This window comes from Lepidothrix coronata, unplaced genomic scaffold (genome assembly GCF_001604755.1).
Source record: "Lepidothrix coronata isolate B3197 unplaced genomic scaffold, Lepidothrix_coronata-1.0 Scaffold110, whole genome shotgun sequence".
NCBI classification, from domain to species: domain Eukaryota; kingdom Metazoa; phylum Chordata; class Aves; order Passeriformes; family Pipridae; genus Lepidothrix; species Lepidothrix coronata.
In genome coordinates this window covers 572,075-598,473 of record NW_016690290.1, presented here as the reverse complement: position 1 = coordinate 598,473, position 26,399 = coordinate 572,075, and the positions used below count along the sequence as shown (strand labels likewise).

At 44.5% G+C, this 26,399-nt stretch overlaps 1 protein-coding gene across 4 annotated transcripts in view; it reads right to left on the bottom strand.

The window, feature by feature from the left end:
• The window catches only part of OSGIN1 (oxidative stress induced growth inhibitor 1), a 63,156-nt gene that overhangs the window by 7,731 nt on the left and 29,026 nt on the right, over window positions 1–26,399 (bottom strand). The window contains exon 1 of one of the 4 annotated variants that reach the window (XM_017824372.1): window positions 3,292–3,419. The exons of 1 other annotated variant lie outside the window; for it this stretch is intronic. Coding sequence is in view for 1 of the 3 variants with exons in the window: in XM_017824374.1 (XP_017679863.1) it covers window positions 83–145 (63 nt within the window). In the remaining 2 variants the exon portion in view is untranslated. Of the gene's footprint in view, window positions 1–82; window positions 478–3,291; window positions 3,420–26,399 lie in introns of those variants that run through there. 2 more of the 4 variants (XM_017824373.1, XM_017824374.1) reach the window with 2 other exon arrangements.

Sequence of the window (26,399 nt, the reverse complement as noted above, 5' to 3'; positions counted from 1 at the left end):
AAAACCTTATTTTCATTTTGGAAAGCCAAGTAAAACTCCACCAACAGGCATGACTTCATTCAGTGGGGCATGTTTTTTGTACCCTTTTCAAGTGCATGAAGCTCTTTGGCAAGCACAGTGCATGCCTCCACAAGGTCTGGCACATCACTGCCCTTGACAGGGCTATTCACCAAATGTCTTCCTACCAGTGTAATGCCCCACTTTAGGGCTGACATTTATGGCACAGCAGCTACAGCAAAGCAGTGAGAGCCTGGGGGCTGAATGAGCTGCCAGGAAACCACAGGTGAGTTCACAATTTGCAGAACTCCAGGCTTTAGGAGGAGTGTTATAATTGAATTTGCCTGCAAGGATGTGACAATTGTCCCAGACACCAACACACAGCCACAGCTGGGCTCGACAGGATATTCCAAGAGCCCTGGGTCCATCCCAGTAAAGCAGCACAGAAGGCTCACAAGCTGAATTCAAAACTGGCAGCTTTGTCCAAGGTTTTTGATCACAGTTTAGTCCCACTTACTGGTTGCCTGTTATAACTTAACCAAGCATTGTGCCCGACAGGGTATGAACCATTTAAAAGGCATAATAGCTGTGCTTTCTAATTTAAGTGATTTCAGGCATCTAGCTTTGAAGAGATCTGGATCTCAAGGAAGCTTATGTTCCCAGTTTAACTGAGACTCAAAGGTCACTGCATTCCCTGCAGAAGAAGAACATTTCAGTGTTGTGTCCATATCAAAGAATGCATCAAGCCCTTAAGGCATGTTTGACCCAGCCCTGGGAGCTGTGGGGGCACAGCCAAACTGCCCAACCATCTTTCCATTTTTTTGGGTAGTTCCTGCCACATGAACCAAAAGTCACATCACCTTCAGGAGATTGTAAGTTTACCCCCAAATAATTCCTTACCACAAAGCTCCAGAGTTGCAATTGGCAGAACTCAGCACTAGCACCTGGCACAGCCAGAGATACCAAAGGAACTGGTGTGACCAGTGAGGTGTCCCCTCCAACCAGCCAAACCACAGGACCCAGCTGAGGGTAGCAGAGGTTTCTTCTCCATGGTAACAAACAAACCCCTCCCCTCTGCATTACACAAGAAGGAAAGGTCTTATTAATTTTTCCTAACACAGAGTGCACATGTCATTTCTGTGAAGCTACTGGGAGGCTGGAAGAGGAGAGCAAGACCTCTGGAAGAGGAGAGCAAGACCTCTGGAAGAGGAGAGCAAGACCTCTGGAAGGGATCTGCCAGGTTTCTGCTCCACAGCTCTGCAGCAGCACGCCCAGAAACACCGTGTGCACTCTGTAAGTGGCACCCCAGCAACACCCACGGCGTTTCTGCTGGAAGCAAGGACTGAACCTTCCCAGCCCAGCACATGGACACAGTGCCAGGGGAGCAGCAGAGCCAGCAGACAAACATCAACCCCATTTGGGTGCACAGTCCCGTTGTTGTATGCCAGCATTCTCTGGGGAGACTGAAGGGGACAAAAAAGGCCCAAGATAGTAGAAGTGGGCCTGGCAGCCCTGTTTGCTTTAGAGGAAGTTTACCTGGTCTCCTGGCTGTTGCACTGTGCCACCCTTCCCCACCCTGATAAAGCTCAGAGCCAGCAGCTGAAAGGTCCCTGATAACACCCTCCTCCTTCACCCTCCTCCATCCTGCACCTTTTGACACACAAAAAAGGAGCGTTTGCTAGAATAAACCCAATTTTAATGGCTAGAGGAACACAATTGTTAGTGTAATGAAATTACTAGATCTGTGCACATAATGACCATTTTTAGCCATGGCTTTATTCAGTATCTTGGTTCACAAAGCCCCTTAATGACATTTGAGTGTTATTCACTTTGCTTCTGGCAGTTCTGTCACTGGTCAATTCTATCAACACGAGATTAACCAGAGATGCTTCCGTTTATCCCAGCATCTCTCTACAAATGGGAGAAGGCCCTTCCACATCCTACAGCTGCCTTCTCTGTAATTCATAGTTAATAATTCTTTTTCAGTAGAAAGTGAACCAGATGCTGAACCTGTTTATAGCTATTCCCCTCCTGTAGGCTAAATGTTTGACTTTGGGGGTAAAACTGAGCTCAGATCACCTCAGACATTTCAGTTTCAGGCCAAACTTTCCCTGCCATTAGAAGTTAAGGTGGAAAATTTTAATTACTTTTCTTTTTTCAGTCAGACTCCTGTACCTCAATAACCCGTACAGCTAATGCAGTGCAGCAGAGAGAAGCCTGTTCTTGCAGAGACTATTGGAAAGCATACAGGACATTGAAGTTCATTTGAAGTCTGTACAGAACTAGTCAGCACCAAGAAAAAGCCTGAGACAGCAAGAAACTCAAGATTACTCTTCTCACCCTTCTTTGTTCTAGTGCTGGCTGCTGGGCACTCACACTTAGCCAGCTTAGTGACACTGATTTTGGCTCCTGCTCTGGCCTTCCAACTTTAAATGGATGTTCCTTTCCTTTCTCTTCATTTGGGACAATGCTGCAAGTTTCACAATCTGTCTTCTGGCTGCTTCCAAAGCATTTCAGTGTCTTATGTGATTTTACATAATAGTTCTGGCTTGGAAAAGCACCCAGCTCCTTCTGAGCCAAACTCTGCATTCCTTCCTGACACAGCCTCATGTCCAGAGGGACCTACAGCTCCCAAAGTGTGGCTGGAGCTCAGAGTGGGTCAGTGTGGCCCCAGCAGTCCCAGGCTGCATGACAAACGGGTCTGAAGTCAGCAAAAGCAAAGATATGTTTAGCTACACAAGGCCACTGATCTTTAGAGAAACAAAGAGCCAGGTTACATCAGCCACGTGCAAGCAGCTCTCCCTGTAAGAGCCATGAGACTTTTGCTTGAGGAAGGACCACCAAGTGTGGCCTGAACAGCACATGGGGAGTGTTCAAGAGAGCAATGCAACCAGTATATAAATACTGGAGAGAATGAAAGAACCACCACAACACTCAGTTTTAAATAAGAACAACACCAGCACAAATGCAACCATAGTTTTCTTCAACTTTGCTTCTTCATCAACCCATTTGTTTTACCAGTTTAATATTTAATTAATTAGTACTTTTTTAAAAAAGCAAAGATCTCAACAGCTTTTACATTTTATACTTCCCTACAAGTTTCAGGAGTCAGTTCCCCCCTTGTATTACTATTCTTACATGTCAGACCAGTTACCACCCAAACACAATAAAAGTACGTGGAAAAAATTCAACTTTATGGTTTGTCATAACGTTCTAAAACCAGCCCTGGGATATTCAGAAAGCAACGTTTTAGCACCAGACAGAGCCCTCTGTGCTTGCCTGGAGCCTCCTTACCTTCAGCAGGTCTGAGCGGTGGGATCTGGGTGAGAGTCAACACAGCCAGAGCCACCCAAACCTCCAACCCTGAGTGCTCCCTCTGCCCTGGGACAGCTGTTTAAATATCGGAGGCAGCAGCAGGGAGGGAGAGGAGGAGCCACAGTGGAGGAGGTGGAGCAAGGAAAGTGTTTCTAAGCATGAGTCAGCAGGAATTTCCCTGCCCGGCTCTGGATGAATGATGTGGTGACTGTGTTCATCTGACTGTGTCCTTACCAGTGTTCATCTGACTGTGACTGCAGCAGAGGCTGAGAGGAGCTGTGCAGGGCACAGGGCCTGCACTGAGCAAATATATTCATTTTTAACCCTCGGGGCATCACAGAGAGCTGGTGTGTCTGAAAAGAGAGATTTCAGTTTATATTTCTTTCTCTTCAGCGACATAAAGTGTTATAAACCTTTTGCACAGTAGCAGTAAAATGAGTCAAACTTCTTCCTGTAAACTTTAAACCACAGCAGGATTTTCATCCGAGGTATCTCACTCAATCCAGGGCGTGATCGATCCAGCTGCCAAATTTAAAGTGCCCGTAACAAATGAAATCCTTTAACAGCAAAGTGTTCAGCTGGAGCAGGAAATGCAGCCCATGTTTATCTCTGAGGCCATCTGTTCTGAAACCCCCATTTCCAGGGAATCAGGACTGCTGATGGCCAGCCAGGATGCACACTGTCATCCATGTGATCTGAAAGATAAAAGCTGTTCACGAGAAGGATTTCTCTGCTCTCACAACCCACATCAGAGCAGAATGCTCAATACTTAATATAATACTCTATTTTAATTCCAACAGAATAAGTCTTTTTTAATAAATATGAACCGTTGTTTCACTTAAACTCCCAGTCAACCCTTTGACAAACCTGACTGGGCAAACACTGTCAGACTGAGGGGTGGGGTTTTCTTAAGGTCTCTTTCAAGTTCCTGGGCCTTTATCCAAGATAGCATTTGCACAGAGCTCTTAAACAACTCATACTGGTTTTTTGACAGCAAAGGCTTTTGTATGTGTTATTCAGCTATTTATTGGCATGAAACCACTTTATCCATATTAGTCAAGGAAGAATTAGGCTTTCAGAGAAAGTAAGGCATTTGTTTGCTTAGGTGATGTAAGACTGCCCTCTTACCAGGTTTTTCAAAATCTGTCTTCAATGTGTTGATGTGCAGCATTGCATGTCAGACATTTTAGAACAAAGATGTTCAAGTCAATACTTGCTGGTACCATAGACACAGGAGGAAACCATACACGGTGCTTTGTCAGGCTTTTAATAAGGAAAATCGGGAATACTTCCTATGTGTGCAAATCAGCAGAAATAAAGTTGTCCTTCAGGTACAAAAGTAGGAGCCCCTCCCCATTTCCCACAGGAATTTTTAAAACTGTCATTTCTATTACCTTCACAAATAAAGCCAAAACCACGTGAAGTCTTTCCAAAACCACAAGCTCTATCATAGATAGTTTTGTGTAAAGTACAATTCTTTGCAGGAAAATGTTCATGTACAATAACCCACTGTCCAATAAGACTATTGAATAGCAATTTGGGTGTGGCTTTTTTATAGATATCCCAACAAACATCATATGGAAAATATATACACACACACACACACACACATATATATATATATATAAATGTTAGTGTTTCTCCTTGTGTACCTTGCCTGGAAACAAATGATTCAGCCCAACACTTTGCACAAACTTTCCAGAAGAGGAAGTAATTGTGCAATCTGCCCTTGGCCTGGCAGCCAGCTTTTGACCTACTAATTTGTGCAATTCACTTACTTTTTGCTGAACTGACACAAATATTTTATAGGTGCACAGATTTGAAGGTCTTTAGAGAGCTTCTGACTTTTACAGAAAATAACCCTCTGCTAAACCAGTGCCCAGGTTTATGGGCTCCTTCACTGGGGTGCATTGCTCTGTGCTCGGGGAGGAGTCACACCTCTGTCACACGGGGTACAAATAGATCTGTCAGACTTAAGTGGAAACTGTCAGTAAATGAATTATTTGCAAGGGTTTCTCCTCTCTTCTTTAAAGTGCAGTACCTAAAGCCCAGCTTCACTCTGTTGCTGCTTGAAGCATCTCCACCTTTCTCACACAGGGGAACTTAACACTTAGAAGTTGTATGTTAGCATATGTACCAAAACTAGAACCCACATACATAATGATAATGAATGATTTGACATCAATACTGAAACAGTTTACCTGGTTGCTTTTTGCTTTGACTAAGAAAACCCACATTTGTCACCAACACCACAACCCAGACCAAGATGAGCGAGATGCTCCCTGGAAATGTCCTGGCACAGCTGTGGTCATGCCACCTCTGGCAGCAGCTGGATGTCAGGACTGTCACTTGCTGTGCCAGTGACAGAGGTAGAAGCCAGAGGACAGCCCAGAGAACTGTTTGGTGTGACAGAAAGAGCCCTCAGGGAACTCTGCAAGTGTGAGACCCACTTCTGCTCCCAGTTACACTTGTGCCTTCCCACGTGTGTTTGTGCTTCCACATGGCTTCCTCTAAAGAAGGATCTGGCACAGAACACGTGTCCTAACCTTCCCATGTCCCTGCCGAGGCCATGTCTGTATTCATACCTCTTTTTGCAGTGTTTAGGCAGCTGGGTCCAAGAGGAGAGAAGTGAAGGTTCACTGCACCCTTTTGTTGTTCATAGGAACACTGACCTTCCAGTCAGATAAATACTGAAATGGTTTTATCTTAGTAACTTGGAAATTTGTTTGAGGAAAGTAAAAACAAAACCTTACATTTTTCTGGAACTATTTTTAATGAGTGAATTTTGGTTTTCCCTGCTCTGAATCTGTTACCTTGAAATCATTCTTTATCTGTTCCAAGAGGGTTGTCTTCTCAAATTAATGAGACAAACACAAAGATTTTCACCACCCTTCATTGGCCAAGGCCATCAGCCACTTCCACCACTTTGTCTTGAAAACAACTGTTAAAAAATAAACATGGGGAGGTGAGAATCAATCCCAGTACCCAGGAGGGCTGTGAAGCTCCGTCTGCTTTCATGTAATCCCATCTTTGGCCACTCTGCAGTAAGGGCTGGTGTGGGCTCTCTATTACACAGTAACAATGACCTGCTGGGACATTGCACACATCTTCTCTGGCAGGCTAAGGGAGCAGGAACAGAGATCCAGAGATCCCTCTAAACACACCCTGAAAGATGTTCCTGGTGAGGACAAGGGAGCCCCCTGTGCTGGGAGATAACTGGGTGTTTTGCAAAAATATTCCCTGGGAGTTCACATGTGCAGTGTCCATGCAGAGAACTAGCAGAGTGCTGGGTGGCTGTGCCTGCATTCCTTAGGAACCAGGCCAGGATCACCATTTCCCTCCTTGGCTGACAGCAGGGGGTGACAGCCAGATCCAGTGCACTTTCTGCTTCCCAGCACATGTGCTCCCTTTCAGGGACTAGTGGGATGCAGAGGCACAGTCCTGGGCTCCAGGGACTGCAGCCTTTCCCAAGGGACTGCTCCTTTCCCACAAGGACTGGCTCTCTGCAGATTCCTTGTTCCCCAAGTGCAACCCACAGAGGAAAGCTCAGCTCATGTGCTCTGCCCTCAGACCCCCATCACCATCTCCACATCGATGTGTTTGGGAGAAAAAGTAACCACATGCACTTTCATTTCAAACAAACAGCAGCCATGACCTAGTCAAAGATTAAACTGCTCATGAAGCTGATAGGGAATTTTTCTCTTCTTATCCTAATGTCAATATATTCCTAAATATTTACATGAGTTACAGATAGCAGGATCATTTTAAGATACCGCCTTTAGCTTCTACAAACCTAAAGTCAGTGTTTGGTTATGTTCTTTTAGTCTATTTAATCATTTAGCAATTGATAGCTTAATTTAATAAACTGTGGTAGCATATTATGATGTGCACATATGCTGCAAATCAGAAAATATCCTACACAGAAGTGGATGCTCATGGTTTCTTGAGAGGAATAACCAATGGAGAAGAAAACTTGAAGTAATAGGTACAGGTGAACATGAGCACTGAGCATCCTTTCTGTACATATCTTCCCTTAAGACAAAACAGGGCTTTTCAAATACAAGTGAGTAATTCAAAAATGGAAAAGAGGATGCAATGCAAAGAGCTTGTTCAACTCAGTAACACAAACTTTCATAAATGAGGCTGCAGCAAGCCTTTGGAGTTTCTTGGATTCATTTTCTTGCCACAGCTTAAGCCATTCTGTACCTCTTTAACCTAACTTTAAACTTCTTTTTACTTTATCAAGATCAAGAATCACTTAATCAAGATAAAGGATTTTGTAGCATTCCTGAAAGGCTTTGACACATGTACAGCTCGGGGCACCCAGAGCTACACAGCCAGCAGGTTCCATTGCCTCAAAGACAAAAAGCTTTTCTGCAGCACAGCACAAGAGGTTTTAGCTGGGAGGGTTTAGAAAAGGACTGGGCTGGAGTCATCCTGCAACTTCCTACCCTCAGGGTTTATTTTCATCTGCCTCTTCAGCATCTGATCCTATCAAAGGAGCTGCTGCTTGAATCCAGGTTACCACATCTGATATTCCTGACTTGCAACATTTCCTTTCTGCTGTGACTTTAAGAGTGTCTGGGAAATTCTAAGTGCTTATTGTGTGCAAGTCCTTTCCTCTTAAGAGGACTTCCATGCACACTGAAAGATCAGCTGAAGTGATATATTCAAATGGAAGTTTCTCAGGCCCCAACTTCCCTTCACAGTAACACTGACTGCCAGGAGTGAAATAGAAAGTCCCCTGGAATTATTCTGCATAAAACTGGATAAACCAGTATCTTTTACAGAGGCAGTCTTATCACTTAGTCACATGTAACAGTAATGCATTAAAGTGTAACAAAACTATTTCCTAGGTCAAGGTTTCTCACCTGTAATTGTCAGCTGTCTCTAGACTAGATTAAGGAAGCTGGAACGTGAAAGGAGCTGCCACTTCCTGTACAATAGAATGTGCTATTTTGAAATACAGGCCAACATTCTGGGGTCATTTCTGTGGTTTAGGAACATACAAATTATTCACTATAAAGTCTGAAAAGATTTGGCACAGTGGATTTACAGGAAAGAAAGAAGCTGCATTTCTGCACAGGAATAAAGCTGTCCAGTTACTAATTTACCAATGCATTTGTTTTAGAAATACCTGGCTATTTGTGTAATTCCACATTTAACTGACAGACACCCCTTTTTGCACATGTCAAAGCCTAAAGCTGAGCACAGGTCAGTGAAACAAGTGTGCAATGCTGCTGTAGTGAGAATTATCTGTCAATATAAATATCCAGCTTCTGTCAGATTAAAACCCCAAATCCCCTGAAGATCTTGTTCAAGTTGCTTCTTTTTTTGGAGAAATTTCACTAGATATATCTTCCTTTTTTCTTATTCCCAGCTATTTTACAAAAAACTTACTATTTCTGTTTCAGGTGTATTCCTTTTGTTCACACTTTATTGTTGTTTTGTGTGCTTCATTTTTTGTCCATCAAGCAGCTATTACTAGGCTAGAGGTGAGAGACTCTGGATTAGTTTTATGCCTTTGCCAGTAACTATTCGATCAAGAGAGGTAATTTATTTCCAATCCCCTCTCATTTTCGGCAGCTGTCAGGCCAGCAGTGGCACACCCCAGCGTGGTTTTTTCCACAGAGAAGTTGTTCCAAGCCCAGATGAAAAGAAGGTGGTGTTTCTGGTCAATATTTATCTTGACTGTGAAAATGCTAAGGTTGAAGCGTGGAGCAAAACCTCTGCAAAGAGCCTGAGCCCTGTAATGTTGGGTGACCCTTCATGTCCAAGCCCCAGAGCAGTGCTGTGACAGTGGGCACCTGGTTTGCTCTGTCTGTGGGACTGAGTGTGCTCAGCAGGGCACAGTGGGGTGGCCCCAGGGTGCCCAGCAGTGTGGGCTGTCTGGGATATCAGCTCCCAGGGAGCTCTGCCCAGGGTGTTACCCAAAGCCTTCTCTTGCACTCCTGCTATCCTAGAGGGGAACATTCAAGGCTCTCAGCAACAACTGCAGGTCAGACCTATTCTGCCTCGTCCCAGGAAACTTGTGCCCTTGTCTGTGCAGGTCCCTGTGCCCCAGTGGTCACACAGGTGACAGGGTTGTCACACACACACAGAGCTCAGGGTATCTGCACTGGCTCTTGGGACACACATAGGACAGGCCAGATGGACTCAAAAGGTCCATCCAACCTGGGATCCCACCCTCAGCAGTGGGAATTAGCAGACACCCACAAGGGAGAACAGGACAAGCATGTGATGCTTGTATTTTGTCTTCTCCTGCCTCCAGGTATGTGCAGCTGAGTGAACTGCCTGCAGACTGATGAGGTTTGTTCACCTGTGAGTCCCTTCCATTTGTTTTCATCTAGTTCCCAGTCCTTTCACGTGTGGCCTCTAGTACTTGTACTAAAGGGAGATTACACAGCTGATACTTCTCCACACCACTCAAATTTATACATTTCTATTATATTCCTCTCAGTCTGACTGATTCCCAATATAGAAATTATTCCATATCTTGTATCAGCTTGCTTTACCTTCTCCAGATCTCCCATATGCTGAGATGAGAACACCACCCTATAATCCAGTAATCTGTGCACAGAGGAGCCATGGGTTTAAGCACCAATCTTCTAGTTTGGCCTCCATCCTTTCCTAGCACTTAATTTGCTGCAGTACCAGAAAGCTCTGAGCTGGCAGTTCCACAGGACTATTTGTCACAACCTTAGATTCAAGTTTAAGCTCGTCCCTGCTCTGACTGAGCTTCCTTGCCTGGACCTGTGCCAGAGCATGAGAAAACCCATAGGAATTGTGCAAAAGTGTGAGGCAACATGACAGTACAGAAGCACTGCACACATTGTTCTTCAGACCAAGGCAGTCACCCACACGCCCGATAAAAGCAAAGCAACAAGCCTTGGAGACTTTCTGGATGCCTCTTGCTCCCAAAGAAACCTCACCAAAATAACTGAAGGGCATGTGGGAAGGAGCATGTTCTCACCTGGTACCTGGGCAGGGAGGAGGCCCTGGGTAAACACAGCAGAGCAGCACAAAGAGCTCTTAATTGCACTCCATCCCTCGGCCTGATCTCATCTGCTCTTGTCCTCTCACCTGAAAACAGCACATTTGAAGAGTTTATGCAAAGTCTCCTCTGGGTTTCCTCAGGAGGGGCCGTTAGTCACAGATCTGAGACAAAGTACAGGCACAGCCAGTGACTGTGCTGAACTCTCAGCTAACCTGGAGTGGACAAAATGGATATAAAGAAGCACAGAGGTGATATCCAGGGCTTCTAAAATACTCCCTATGCTTATTGTACCTGGGAGACATAGATGAGACTCCTGAGCCTGGGACAGCAAAGCTTCTGTGTGTGTGTTACCCACACTGCAATGTTACCCCCCTTTGCAGGCAGACTTGTCAGAAAGTTTTACACCTGTATTATTAATACAAACTCTTACAATGGAACACAATTTCAGAAAATGCCTTTTTTTTTACGTTCCCATAAAGCCTTGCTACAGGATTTTGAATACCACTTAGCTTGGCAATGCTTTCATATCTTGAGAACAAGGTGCATTCAGTATAAAGTCTTGACAGTTTTCTCCTTGTTCTGACATTTGGGAAAGGATAAGCAAACCTGTCCTGCTGCTGGTCTTGGAACACAATAAAAGCCAGAGTGTCATTACCAAGCTGCATCCTGAGAGTGCACCAATCACCACAAATACACAAAAGCTTAGTAGAAAAGAAAACATCCAATCAAATAAGCGAGTGGCACCCAAATGAACATGTAATAGCAGAAATCCTCTTACAAAACAATAGGAGAATTTAGCAATACAAGGAAAACCTCTGATCTTAACAGGTTGTCAGTTTGCCCCATGTGACCCACACATAGGTGTGACTGGGTGTTACATAAATACTTTCAATCATTTAAAGACACAGAAACGGTTCAGAGATTAAATGTCTGCTTAGTAATTGCCATTACATAAGCAAGGAGTGAATTTAGATCTCCTGGCCTGTGCTTCAACCACACGACTACTCCAGGACAGAAATTATCCATACAAGTGAACAACCTGTGTCACACCTCTCTGTGTCTGATCACAAATACTGAGCACCTCATTAAAAAGTGATAAAGCTTTATAATACGATAGACTAAGTGATTTATAATAGTTACTTACAATACTGGTTCATTTTTAGCTATAGCACATGACCCCCCAGAAACTAATTCCCATTTGCTTGCTGTGCTTTTTGGCCTGAGACATCTCAGCCATGCAGCCTCCTCAGCATCCCCAGCACTGCTCAGGCAGTTCTGCTGTGAACAGGCACCTCTTCTGCTCCCGTGCCTAAACCCTTCAGCATCACCAGGCCAGGGTGCATTTCACAGCACTCAGTCCTTGCCAAAACTCTCAACAATCTCTGGGCAATTGGCAGTTGGCTCTGGGTCAGATATTCCTGTTTCTTTAGAGCTACATTACTTCTTAGTTTCACATCTCTCCAAGATGTTGCAATTTCCTACAGAACTGCAGTTTATACAGTTTGCACATTTTCCAATATACAACCTTATTTCCTAGTATATATGTGAATAACTAAAACAAGTAGTCTGTTTCAGCATATTTGCTGAACTTTGTGTTAAAATTTTTTGTGTGCTGCATTTATTCTGGAGGCATGTTTGTCCCACAGATTCTGATCTTATCTTCGGCCTGTACTGAGAAATTACTTCCATGACCTTTGGAAGGTCAACTTGTTAAACATCTATCCACTCTCCCCTACTCTTTCTAATTGTCTAGAAATAATAATTAACTTAATTTGCTGAGATGGGATGACTACTTTACTACCCAATTCACGTTATGTGTTTCAGATGACCCATATACTGCAACTGTGCTGCCTCCACGGGCTTTTTCCCTACTAAAATTCCTCACTGGAACTCACAAAATTACTTTTTTTTCTGCTCCATATTTCTCCAGCCAAGAAGCAAAATTCTTTTCTAAAGCTCACAAAGCATGGCTCCATGCCATGGCACAGGTAAAGGCTTGTCCACAGTAACGTGCCACAAAGCAGAGCTTGATTTGGGACTGTTGGGAAATGAAATGACTGAGTCAGGCAGAACTCCACACCAAACCTTCCCTGCTCCACATCCACTCTGTAAGGGTTCTGCCAAAGTCTTTGGAAACCAGTTGCCCAATACTCCTTTGGGAATAACACTGGCATATCCACTGGTGCAGAGCAGACATTTCAGCAGCTTGCTGAAGGAGTGTTTGGTGCATCCAAAGGATGTGCCCAGCAAGGGAAGCAGGTTCACTGGGGACAGCTGGCAGAGGGAGAAAAAGAGCCTTAAGGGAAACAATCCCATCTCCAGCTGATTAGGGGAGACAAGTCCTTGGAGGGATGTTGCTGGTTTAGCAGCACCCCTGGACAGAGGTGCCACACTTCCATCCTGTGCCACAGGACACTGCTCAGCACAGAGCTGCTCTGAACTGGGAAATACAGATCCCAGCGTTTGCACTGGAATGGCCCCAGCCCACACCTCCAGAGGGGCCCTGTCCTGAGGAAATGCTGCTGGAAGGACAGCAGGGACCCCACCAGCCTCTAACTCAAAAACCTGCCTGGCTTATTTGACCTCACAAACATCAGGCTGTTCTGAAACAAGTCCAGGACATACAAGAAGTGTCTGAGCAGCACATTAAAACAATCCTCAATTTCAACTTCATAGAGTGTCATTATAACATTCTGATATCAGGCATCACAAAGGAGATAATTCTGGCTGAGTACCAGTGAGAGATGAAAGGGAATTTGTTAGCTGAGATACCATAAGATAGCTGCATACAACTTTAGCCAGTTCCTTACATTTGCCATAAAAACAAGGTCATTATCCTCCAGGTTTCACTCAGTTTAGTGTTGAGCAAGGCAGTCAATCTTTAAGGGATAAAACAGTAAACTTTTTTCAGCATATAAATACAGCTCATAAATGTTAATTATCCACTTCAATCTCCTCATCTGAAACACTACCAGGAGAGGCTGTTGGTGCTGAAGGTGCCTGTCAACGTTACCAAAAACTTACTTTTGGAACATCTTGTGTGTTTTGTTTTCAGAAAGGATCTGAGCCAAATCATGGCCACATTAAATAGAAAGGCCTGTTGAAGCAAAGCTAAACATTCCAGTTAGTTCTGAGGGCATTTGGATTAGCCTTCCTACATAATTGATACATCATGATGATTTGTAATATAGAAAAAGGTACAGTGTTTTTTGACACACCAAGGCAGTAATCTCACAGTCTTAGAAGAAACTAGGTAAAGTGAAGATTAATCAAACTAGGATCAGATTGCTGCTTCTCTTGTAGGGCTTTGCATTTTCCTTGAGTTTCTAAGCATGGAAAAAGACAAATTAATACTAAAAATTATCATGTCTTGTCTAAAGCTTTAAGCTAGACCAGTCTCCCTCCATCCCAAAACTGTCAAAGGAAAGCCCAGAGTATTTTTAAGTCCCTGTACAGAGGTAAAACACAGTAACACTAACCAGTTAAATGGTCATGCCTATGTGGGCTGCCAGTCCCTCTCCATTTCTTAGGGACGTGCTCCTAACCTGTCCTGCAACAACCTCCTCAGACTCTTCTCAGAAAACAGCAGGACTGAAACAAGGTGCACAACTACTCCCATGATCAATACACAGCCCTACACGATGCAAGACTATTAAATGTTTGTCCAAAATATTGAGTTAATAAATAAAATAGATTATAGAAACCTTGATGTGCCTGCAGCCCCATTTATGGTAGCAGCTTCTTTAAGTTACAGCTGCAAGTCTTTCCTTCCTCTGGCTCACAGCAGCAGCCTGCACAGATAATTCAGAGTTGATCTGAACAGTCTGCTTCAGTCCATCACATGCTGTGTCCATTTATGTGAAAACAGAAATTCAGAGGTCCCTTTCTTGCTTTCATAACGTCTTCAGCTGCTCTTTAAATTCCCTAGCTGCTGCTGAGAGCAGCACAGAAGGACTCTAGTTTCTCCAGTCTAACATTTGCACATTTTTTGCCCCTTCCAAAAGCAGGGCAGCCAACCCCTGAAGTGCCAGTTTGAGACCGACGGGTGCATTTTTAACCTTTCAGCTGCAGGGTCCTGTTCATGCTGACAGGGCTGGGCTGCTGCCCTCCCCCATGCAGTGAGGCCACACTGACCAGCTGTGTCCTGGCTCCCTCCTCCCACACTCATTAAACCCCTGCCAGCAAGTTCCAGTCACCTTTCCCCTCATTCTGACTGCCCCACTCAGGGCGTTCGTCATCTCAACAGAAAATAAAGACCAAGCTGGGTCTGAAAAGGCCTGTTTTATTGTAAGCTGGGTTTTACCTGGATCTCTCACACACTGATGGAACATGGGATGGGCAAACTCCTCCTGCTCAGTGATAACCACCATCCACTCCCCCCAGTTCGGTCCAGGAAAGGCTCACAAAGGCAGTGCAGAGGAGAAGCTCAGCTGCAGGTGGTCCTGAACCCAACCAGGCCAACAGCCCCCACAGCTTTGCAATCACATTCCCCTCACTCCCAATACATAACCAAAGAATGGAAAGCTCCTGTCCCAGCATTCCGAAATGGAATGTTGGATGCAAAGGCATCAGCTCCCCCAGCCAGGGAGCTGGGTCAGAGCAGAGAGCACTGGCACCTGCCAGGGACAGGGGCTCTGACTGCCCTGGGCATCCTCAGGGAGATCAACAGGCAGGAACGACTCCTGTGAGTGGGACAGAAAGGTTTTCATCCCTGTCAATGGTACCTCAGTTCCACAGCTCCCTGCAGGCTTCTGTTCACTGTCCAGCACTCCAACAGCACCACAGTCACTGTGCAGCAGGACCTTTGCTTCAGTCTGTCCTGTCTTTCAGAGCACTTTTCAGCTATGCCTAGATATGAAAAGCGTTAATGTAAAATCAGAATGTGATTTTAAAAGCAATGGGTAGAAAGATTTCCGAGTCCTATGTCTCGACACAATCACTCCAGGATAAAGAGTCCTTTCCTGGCCTCTTTCTACAAGTGGGAAAGATGCTGAGGAATAACAGAAGACATCTATGTGAAAGGAAGAGTTTACACTGTTAATTAACAGAAGCATTACCTGATAGACAAAACCAACCTAGATATTAAGGTTATTTCCAGACTTGAGTGATATTTCATAAGTCACTTGAGCTCTCTGAATTTCCTACCCCCAATTGCAGTTCTATTGCATGGGCAGGGAATATTTTTCAGAGCCTGTTTGTACAGCACTGAGAAAAACGAGATCACAACCCCTTCAAAAGCTAATATAAACAGTTTAAACAGAATATTTCTACAGACCTGTAATGACGAACATCTGACTTTTTTACCACATAATTAGAGGCCTTTTTCAAAAATTACTCATGCCTCTGGATGAGTAATCTGAAAATCTCAGCACTTGGTATATTAACACCACAAGAGAAACTAAGCATATTCCAGAATTACGTGTTCATGGTTTCTCGAGGGCTTTTAAAGTTATATACAGTTACATTAGCATTGTATCAATCAGATACATTACCCTCCATGAAAATCCTGCCTCTCTTCCCGTGGTAGTTGATCCTCATCCCTCTAAACCCAGCCTGGCCCCTGTGAACTGCAGCTGCCACACTCACAACACTCGTGGCCACATCTGTGTGCAGTGACCTGCAGCCACCCCTCCTGAGCTGCCACCCCCTCCAGCTGCAGCACTGACAGAGCCTTGTTGGGATGCACTTCCCACGGAAAACAGCCAACAGGCACGAAAGCTGAGCAGGACAGTCATTGTACAATCATACACCATACAGTGTGCCTGCATTCCGAGGGGCTGTACCTGGGGGTACAGGGCTCCACCCTGACCCCAGCCCCGAGACACTGAAAGCCAAAGGCAGCACGTTACAGATGAGCTCTGTAATGCAGCCTGGTTTGATGTAAGGAAGCACAGAACAGATTCCATCAGGATACCTGAAGTGCCACCTTGTGGAAGGTCAGTCTGAGCGACTGAGAGACGCGAGCAGCCAAACGAACCCCTGAGGACATTTTAAATGCAGTTACAAGAGAATTCAGGTGTAGTGTCATGGTCAAATTCAGATTTTATCGTTACAGCCTGGGAATTTGCAAAATACAACACCGTTCAACAAGAGCTGGCCCTCACTCCAGTATTATTCTCAACTACCAGAAATGCTTTGCTTTTTATCATTAGTGATAGGAGAGAAGAGTATGCAAAGGTATTTTGAGAAATAAAATCCATTAGATGAAGGAGCTGTTTTCCCACAACACACGAATAGTTAAATAACTTTGACATTCCTGTCTTAGCTCAGATTGGGTCCTCTATCCTTCTCCATCCTCCTCATTGCAAGGATACATCTATTTAGGAATCTTATTTACTGTCCAATAAATATTTACTGTACTGGAAGCTCAAATACACCCCGATCAGCATGCTGTGCTAAATAACAGTCAATGGCCTTGTTGTTTTCAAAGGTCAGTGTCCAAATAAAAGTATTGCAGAATTAAGTTGAAGACATACTTATAAAAATGTAGATATGTGGAAAAAAAGAAATGCAGAGAAAAAACCTTCCTTCAGAAATCTAGATACTGAAAAGGGTAATTTAAGTTCACCTACCCGGGACAGTGTTAGATAACTGGAGGAAAGGAAAAAAACCCCAGAAAACACAAAACCACCACCCAGAAAAATGGCTTGGCTTTCTTGTTCCAAAGCATTCCAAAACCATGTGTCCTTGGAACATTCCAAATAAAAAGTCCCCCTTGTACAAAGCTTTTCTGGCACCCTGGTCCAGATCTGCTTCTGCTCTCTCAGCTAATGCTGCACTCACATTGTTTTTAGAACGTTGCTAAACACAGGACTGCCATTTACAAAAGCAAAATCTTTGTTGTGCAAGTTCTTTTCTACCTGCTGGAACGTGTCAGGACCCCGAGAGTACCAGCAGGTCCTGATTTCCCTCCCCTGAGGCTCTGGCCAGGATCTGCATTTCAGCCCCTTGCTCTCCCCTTGCTGCCTCACTGCTCCTGACCTGCTCTCAGAGCCACCTTTCTGCTCGGGGCTTTGTCCACAAACAGGACAGGGAAATGGATTCTGGAAGCTGTAGATATTCTGGAAGCCACAGATTCACTACCTGGGCTTAAAAATTCCTTCTAGCCCATATTCTAAGTATGTAGCACTTTGTAGACAACAGGCAAACTGACATTAAACCTGTCCAAAGAAGCTTAAATAAATGTGCCTATAGATGTAGTTTGTTCTTAGTGCCTATAGGTCGTGCCATAGATGTGGGATGTTAAATACACAAATGATCTCACTCACAGGCCAGTGCCAGCTTCTTCCATCCCCTATGATGTGCACAGGATACCACAAGGGCTTAAGTATATACTGGTTTCAAAGTAAAACCCCACAAAGTCCCAGCAGGAATGAAAAGGTCAGTTCTGCTCTAGATGGCATCAGTGATAACCTGGAATAGTCACAGTGTGCTTACTGCAGAACAAAGAACAGTGGGACAATGTACCAACCTTCACCCCGAGAATTCCACACCATAATTTCTTACAGTTTCTTAAAGTTGCCTTCAGATCCTTCCCAGAGTCCACCCAGAAACCAGAAGATGTATCAGTGATTTATTCCCAGTTTCAAGAACCAAGCCACATGCTATTTCTACATAATAAATGTACAGAAAATAAAGTACAGTCCATAGAAAAGGGAAAGTGCGAATACTGTAACACCTGCAATGACTGAAAGAGTTAGGACTGCTCATTCCAGCCAGGGAGGGGCTGGGGCATGATAAGGAATTTTGAAATGCAAAAGGCTGCTGCAGAGCTCTGTGAGGAACAGACAGGGCAGGATGCAGTGCTGTAAAATCATCGCTTCTTGGTTTGGTTATTCGTTCTGTGCTTGCACTTTTACCGAAGCAGACATTGGGCACTGACAGGATAGAGTAAGGAGCTAGGAGAGAGAACCATGAAAAGGGATAAGCCAACACAGCAGGCTGGAAAGACTTTAAAATAAATACCCTTCCATGAACCCTTCTGGATTGCTGAGACAACTTTTATCAGGGAAAAGGAAGAAAATACCTCCGGATGAGAATTCGGTTGCAGAATGAGTCCTGGTGAAGGCTCAGCTATGGTACTTGTCCTGCAGCAAGAATAGCAGAGAACCTGGAGACCAAGTCTAAACACAAAGGGAGCTCTTTGACAAGAGGGACAATGGTCTCCACAGGAACTTGGATAAAATGACTTGCAGAAGGGGGGAGGAAGCTGAGCCCTGCTTTTGCTGTAAAGGTGAATGCTGGAGCAGTGTTTGCAGACCATTCCTGCACACATTTAAAACCCAACTGCTTGTGGTCCTGGGCAACCTGCTCTAGCTGACCTTCTTTAAACAAGGGCAGTTGGACTAGGTGTTCAACCTCAATTATTCTGTTCAGCCAGGCTGAATGTAGCGCATGGTTAAATTATTCACAACTATAACTTTTTGCTAAGTCTCTCTTCTGGATAAAATATAAAAATAAAAAGGTAGTTTTCTTAGTCCTCAACAAGGGATGGTGATGATTTTATACGTGAATCATAGCCAAAAAATGGGGCAGAAAAGAAGCATTTGGGCCTCCCACGTACAGAAAGCTGGAGAAAGGATTTGGAATAACTACCAAAAATACACCGAGGGGAATGATCAGAAGGAGGGTGGGCAACCAGGAAAACACCAGAGTGAAGGGAGCAGGAGGTTTCAAAGCTGTGTTTCAGCATGGTTAGGGGTCATGAGGGTGAGGCACCACTCCTGACCGAGGGTTCACTGTAGGCTTTGGCAAGAACAGCTGTTGACTCAAGAAATAGCTCACATTTTTTGCTTTACTTAAGAGCTAACTAAAATATTAAAGCAATGTTTTAGTTTGTTTTTTTGTTTTTAAATCACTAATCATCTTTTATAGCTCAAATTGTCCCTACACACAGAAGTTTCTGAGTAAAGTTTCCAAAAGCACACAGGTCCACTGGATGCTTCTAAAAAATTTCATCTCCGTTGCTTTGCACTGTCAGTATTGCAGACAACTGGACCCTTAATCTGGCCCAGACACTCCTGGCTGACTGAAGCATGACTGCAGCACATCTCTAGTGCAAGCCACTCCAACACACCAGCACATTCTTGCACTTATTCCCATCCTTGATTAAAACTTACTCTGTGATTGCTCTCTCCAGCCTGTGCTGCCAATGGTTTCTGTCTTTCCCAGCTGAAGGACAGTTACATAAAGGTCTCCACAGTCCCTTCCCCAGAGCATCAGGTGGGAATTTATCCAAGGTGTTCAGTTTCTTAAATAATTAGGAACAAAACAGACTATAATGGAACAATATAAAGGACTTTTAAGGCCAGGGACAAGTGCCAAAGTCACTCTAGAAGATGTTAAGATTTCCTGGGACATCCTGGTTTTATTTATTAACTGTAGGAATTTTTTCCTCATGCCAACACTTATGTGTGAGCATAATATGTAAAAATCTACTTTCTAAAACCTGGTGAAGTTCCAGGAAAGAGTTACACAAGCTCCACATGTAAACTGATGATGTAATCCACATTCAATCCTGCTTCAACAATGTCCAGCTAGAACTGAATTTAGCAAGATCCATAATGACTGGAGGCTTCCCCTCTGTATCCACTGCAGAACTGCTGCTGGTATGGGCAGATTCACATTTGTTAGAGGTTTGTGTTTGTACTTTTATCCATCTGTGCTGGTAACTCATTTGATAAATAAGTCAGACTGGCTTTTCAGAGAGCCTGAGGACTCACAAAGCCAAACAGAGCTGCAAACTGTTAGCTCAAAGAGAAAGCTTGTGACCTCTGTTGAAAAGAAGAGATAAGGATCTGAAAATCCAGAAGTTCCTATTGAAAAATATGGCCTAAAGATGTGATTCCATTAGCCAGTTGTTAATAGAATCACATGAAGAAAGTCTTGCTTGGTGGACTGAGTAAGGGGTGCAGAAAGTCCCAGAGCAGATTTGGCCTTGACTTGAGAGCTCATGTCTTGATCTCCCAACACACCTCCTGAATTCTACAGCTCTCCTTAGGCAGATTAGGGACACGCTTAAATAACCTACTAGATTGGAGCCAGAATGTACAGCACTGTGAAATGAAGCTCAGAAATTTACTGTAATTCTAACCTGGCCCAGTTGTGATTGGAAATAATCTCTGTGTAAGTACTGGTCAGAAGTGGCTTGGACACTGCTGCTGCTGTTTGTGAACCCTTTATTCTATACACCCCCTTTCATTTCAGTGAGTTTTTGCCACTAAGGTTTCCCATAACCCTAATTCTGGTTGTAATTTTTTTGCATTGCTCTCTGGGAACAAAGGAGGGGTAACAAAACTCTTCTTCCTTGCCCCTGTGCTATGTTCTTATAGGATTATGCTTGGGAACAGAGAGACCTGGTGCTAGGAGAGATAGTTTGGCTACATCTTAAAATGCTGCTGAATTAAACCTAATTCAAGCTCCTGAAATATGACAAATGTCCATCAAATCCATGACAGGTCTACCTGAATTCCTGCCTGTAGCACTCCAGGATTTGGTCTCTTTTCCATCCTCTCCCTTCCCAGCTGTTCAGCTCCGTGGCAGAGTCCTGGCTGTGCTCCAGACCCCTGTGTCCAAAGCAGAGCTGCCCCATGGACAAACCCCAGTGCTGTGCCCTGCCCTGCTCCAGGCTCAGGCCCTGGGGCTCTGCAGGACACCCCTGGTTCCTCAGCAGGACCTCGACCTGCAGGTCAGGGGCAGACCAGAGCAGCTCTGGGCACACCACCAGCCCCACTCTGGGCACACCACCAGCCCCACTCTGGGCACACCACCAGCCCCACTCTGGGCACACCACCAGCCCCACTCTGGGCACACCACCAGCCCCACGGGGCACCTGCCTGAGGATCTCCACTGCAGGACTGGGGGCCTGAACCTTCTGGGTGCCCTGTTTTAGGGCACAAACAGACACAAACCGGGTCTGGCATCTCTAAAAGTGACCCTTGTCGATTCTGTGGGTGTTAGCAGTGAAAGACATGACGTGGGAAAAGCTGTTCTGTCTGTCTGTGAGAGCTTCCTACCAGGCTGGGAAAGGGTTGAGATGAAGTTTTTCCAACAGCTGCAGACTCCTGAGAGTACAAGCTCTGTATATGTAGCTCATTTTGGGATTTTTTTCTGTTTCAAAGACATAATAATTCCAGGGAAATGTTAATTTCATCGAAATCCCCATATTTACTGTGAATTAGAAACCCTTTTGGTTAGGCCTATCAGCAGTGGCAAAGTTTGTTCAAATAATGCAGCAGCGACCTCTGCTGCACAACTGATGCTCCTTCCTACTTGTTTTGCTCATAAACCTGCTGTCAATACTCTTCTAGATAAGATAAAACAACAGTTTTTTCAAAAACAAGTATTCTTACCTCAAGGTAAGAGCATTCCTCTCTTTACTGATAAAGGGGAGGGCTTCAAACAGCAGAAGGTAATTTTTGAAGTTACTGGCATGAAGATACCACAACTTATTTGAAATGCTTTCCCTGGTTATCAAGGATAATATTAGCATTAAATGAACCTTGAACTACCATCATAAAAATATTTCTGTTAATTTTACTGGGAAAGAACGTGAGGCAAAAGCCACTGGGTGATGTGCCAACAGACACACATGACATCTGTGGCAGAGGCACCAATGTCAGGGAGAATAACAATTTCAAGCCCTATTCTTTAATCACAAAATGACCCTTTCCCTTTCCTTTGCTGGATCAGAAGAATATCAGCCAATTGTAAAAGACATGTAAAAGACATCATGCCTGGACACGATGCTCCACACCATCCATGTGACAAGGGAAAGCAACAGAAACTGGAAAAACAGGGTGCTTGTTTTCAGCTTGTGACTTTACTTGATCACATGAGAACACAAATGGCAGTATAAGCAGTCACAAGCCTCTTGGTTTGATCTTAATGAACTGTTGAGCAACCACAAATTCTGCCAAGTCACAGAGGCAACATGGAAAATGGTGTCCTTCCCCTTCCCTGCCACGACTACACCTTCTCTTTCCACTCAGTCCTCCAAGGGAGCACATATTGCACATGTAAGGAATTTGGGTCTGGCCCCTGCCATGGTCCAGCATTACTGCACTCTCCTCTGTTCCCAAAGACTTAAAGCTGGCACAGAGCAAAGCTGGGTGATCTCACACCGACCCTGGTGGTGACACCAGGTGGAGCAGCCACCTTCACAAACCCCCAGCCAGGAGCACCAGGCTGTCTGGCACCAAGGGCAAGTTATTACTCATTTATTACTCCAGTGACATCCAATTCAGTTGATAACAGGAGTAAAAAGAGTTTTCAAAGTTTTCATTTCAGGAGTGCAGTTGTAGTCTCCAAGGCCAGTGAGCAAGGCTGGGGTGGCCCTGGAGCACTGGAACACTGGAGCACTGGAGTACTGGAACACTGGACACTGCCCACTGGAACACTGGAGCACTGGAGCACTGGAACACTGGAGCACTGGAACACTGGAACACTGGAGTACTGGAACACTGGACACTGCCCACTGGAACACTGGAGCACTGGAGCACTGGAACACTGGAGCACTGGGACACTGGAACACTGGAGCACTGGAACACTGGAGCACTGGGACACTGGAACACTGGGACACTGGAACACTGGACACTCCCCACTGTGTGGTGCACTGCTGTCCCCTCACACAGGCCTGGCTGCAGCAACAGCCACAGTGGTGACAGTTTTAGCAGAGAAGCAGAGTCCTGGGGTCAGTCACAGTGTTAAAAAGCTGTGCCTCTATTTCACACTGTTTCTGTCTCAGGCTTTTCTTCACATCCTTGCTTTTTCTGTAAAAGTCCCATTTTCCTTTCTCATGGAAGAACTTCAAACCTCTAAAGAAGCCACTTCTTTTTCTCTTTTTGATAAATGAAGCATACAACATTCTTTAGTGTCTTGCTGTGAGGTGTTTTTGCCAACCCTAAAGTTTTCTGGTAAACCATTCTTTGCCCTTTTCAGTTTTTCAATATTCTTTTCTCTTTTCAATTTTTTGACATTCTTTTCAGAGCTATGCTAGAGCTGTGTGTGGATTTCCACCTTGCTGGTGGTCTCTATATAAACATCACCCTATTTCTATCTCCCTTGCCCTCATTTCAGTTTTGGAGGTATCACCTTCCAGGATAACTCTTATTGTCTAGGCAAGCTCACATTTCTTTGCCACATGATGCACTAACTTCAGCCCTACCTTTATGAAAAAAGCATTTTACAAGAACAAGCCCAGCAAACAAACAACCTGATTCTCTTCTGTATTGCTTTTTAACCTTCCACCATTTTTTGGCATCAATCATGTCTTTCAAATTTACTCTCAGATTAGAGGACAAGATATTAGATCTTCTACAACCCACTGTGAAACCCTACAAATCTAATAAATCTAACCCTGACAAATCTATTAAATGGCAGTTCTTTCCAACTACTTTCTTAGATTTTCCTGTAAACTCCCTCCTCATCAGTTTAACATTTGTGAAGGGCCATGCCACTCCCATTCCCCCACAAGTCTCACTGGTTTAGCACTATTTCTGGGAGTGCCTTCCTCTTTGTATCTCTCCATCATTTCACTTTATACCTACTTTTTCAGCACTGTTGCAGTGACTCTCTGATCTATGACCAGAACTTTTCTGTGCTAGGCACTATAAATGCAGATCAGCCTTGTTTGAGCCACAGTTTACAATCCTCCCAGGCAAGGAGGGAAAACAAGGGGAGAGAAAGCAAACATATGGAAATGGCAGCAAGAGAAAACAGCATCTGCACAGCCCAGCCCAGCAGGGAAGACACTGCTCTCAACGCAGGAACTGCTTCAGGGTTACAAAGAAATCAATAGTTTTCCACCCTGTTTTTTTAAACTGCAATTGCCTTACTTTCCACCTTACATATGCAACAGTTATAAGTATCTTATAAGCAGAAAAAAGGAAAAGCAATTATGTTACCTCATGCTGAAAGGGACAGTTTTCCCTCTAAAGTGAAACCAAAATTAGCTTCCACGTGCTCAGAATGAAAGCGGATCTTTTGCAAGTCAGGCTACACAAATTTCCCTGAAAATTCCATTTATGAAATACCAGAAAAGAAACAATACTGAAAGTATGAGAGAGAAATAGTAGTAATGTGGTAGCTGGACAAAGTTAAATTATGTCAAGGCACAAGAAGGTAAAATAAAAAAAGATTTCCTTCAACACCTTTTATTCTTTGGATACAGCATCGTGAACCCGGAGGCTTTAAAAATGCCTCAGATATGAATGCTTGGACTAGCACAGGTGAGCTCATGAACCACAGTATTGTTGGCTTTGACATTCAGCATCTACACTGATTTTTCAAAGTATACCTGGTATTTTCTTGGCAGACAAAGAGCAGCAACCTCTCAAGTGGTATGGAAGGTAGTATATTCACATGACAAGATTAATTTATTTTTAATGTATTTGTTATCATTTCATTCTACTCATCCTGTCCAGGAATCTTTGCTTCCAGCACCACAAGCCCAGTGGCAGTCAGGAAGCACCTGGGAGTGGTCCTGGGACTGCACAGGAGCTTCCTGGACAGGGGAATCCTCCTCCCCCTGCCAGCCAGCACTGACACCTGAACACCTTTGGGAACAGGGGCCGTGTTTTCCAAACACCATCCTCACACCTGGCTCTGGTCATGGCTTGGGGATTGTACACACTGACCAGACCCACTCCTGCACAGGAACAAAGCCATCACCTTCTGGTCCCCAGCAGCCTGCAGGGAGTGAACTCCTAGTCTGGGAAGAAGGTAACTCACAGAAAATATTTACAGAAACTTGATTTCTTTGATACTTTCCTGGTGGTTTTCCACCTCCTGATGAAGTTCCTCTAAATAAATCCCAACTGTTTTCTCCAGAAGGATAATACAGACATGAAACTGGCAATGACTGTGAAACATTCCCTGTGCTAAAAGAAACAAAACTTACTCATTAATGTGTCAAAATATGCTTATTTTAGGTTTATCACCAAAAAGAGAAGGAGACGGCACTTAAAGCATTAAAATTACAGACTCGTTTGGAACAGTAGGAATATTAAATTCTACAGCTTTGGAAAATAGCTAATGAGGACTGCAAGAAAGTAGCATTGTAGCATGCAAAGTTATTAAAATTATTCTTTTTAATATTAGTGTAGATGTTCAGAAACAGATCCCACCAAAGACTGCTGAAAAAATACAGATTAAATATTCATTATAGCCTAGAAAATCTACATGAAACCCTGTAATACATACACAGTACTTTCAAAGAGCCTTCCTATACGGGAAGATAAGCTATGACCATGGGAATTTACCTTCTGTCAGTGGCCTGAGAGCACCAAAACTGTCCCCATCAGCATCATGTGGGACCTCCACCCACGTGCTGTCTGCCCAGAACTGCCTTTAAGCTCAGACCCTCAGCAGTGTTTCCTCTCAGAGCAGTTCTGTTGCTGTGTTTGGGTCCAGCCTGGAACCTTGGTGGGTGGGTTTGCCCTCAGACTTGCCTCTTTGCTCAGGACTTCCATCTGACCCCAATTTCCTCATAATGTTGTGGGGCAGGGAAAAAATATTTAAAAAGCCCTGTTAGATAATCAGAATTAAGGTTATCTGTTGAAGCTGTGTGTGAAAACTGAAGTCAAACTGGACTGACAGGCCCAGCAGAGGTTTTTCCTAAGGCTTATCTACCAAGGACTCCACAGTTCTCTTCTGCAGAGCTGCTTTCTAGCTGGTTGTTGCCAGCATGTCCCTGTGCCTGGGGTAGTTCCTGGGGTGTGGAACTGGACAGTTCCCTTTGACCTTTGTGTGACTCCTGTTTGCACCTTCCTTCATCCCGTTGAGTTGCTCCTGAGCGGCAGCACAACCATTGACTGTTAATCCAGAGGGTCTCTAAGTTTGGTGTCCACACTGTCAGATGTGTGCTGCTGTCCTTTGCTCTAAGAGGAAAACCCTTCCTGGAGCTGTGCCCAGCACTGTGCCAGCACACTCAGTGCCAGCTGCTCCTCCCCGTGGGGACCCTGAGCCTGCCTCTGGCATCCCTGTCACTGGGAAGGGCAGGGCTGACCCTGAGCCTGCCTCTGGCATCCCTGTCACTGGGAAGGGCAGGGCTTTCCCTCAGCCTGCCCGTGCCAGGGGTTACCAGCTCCTG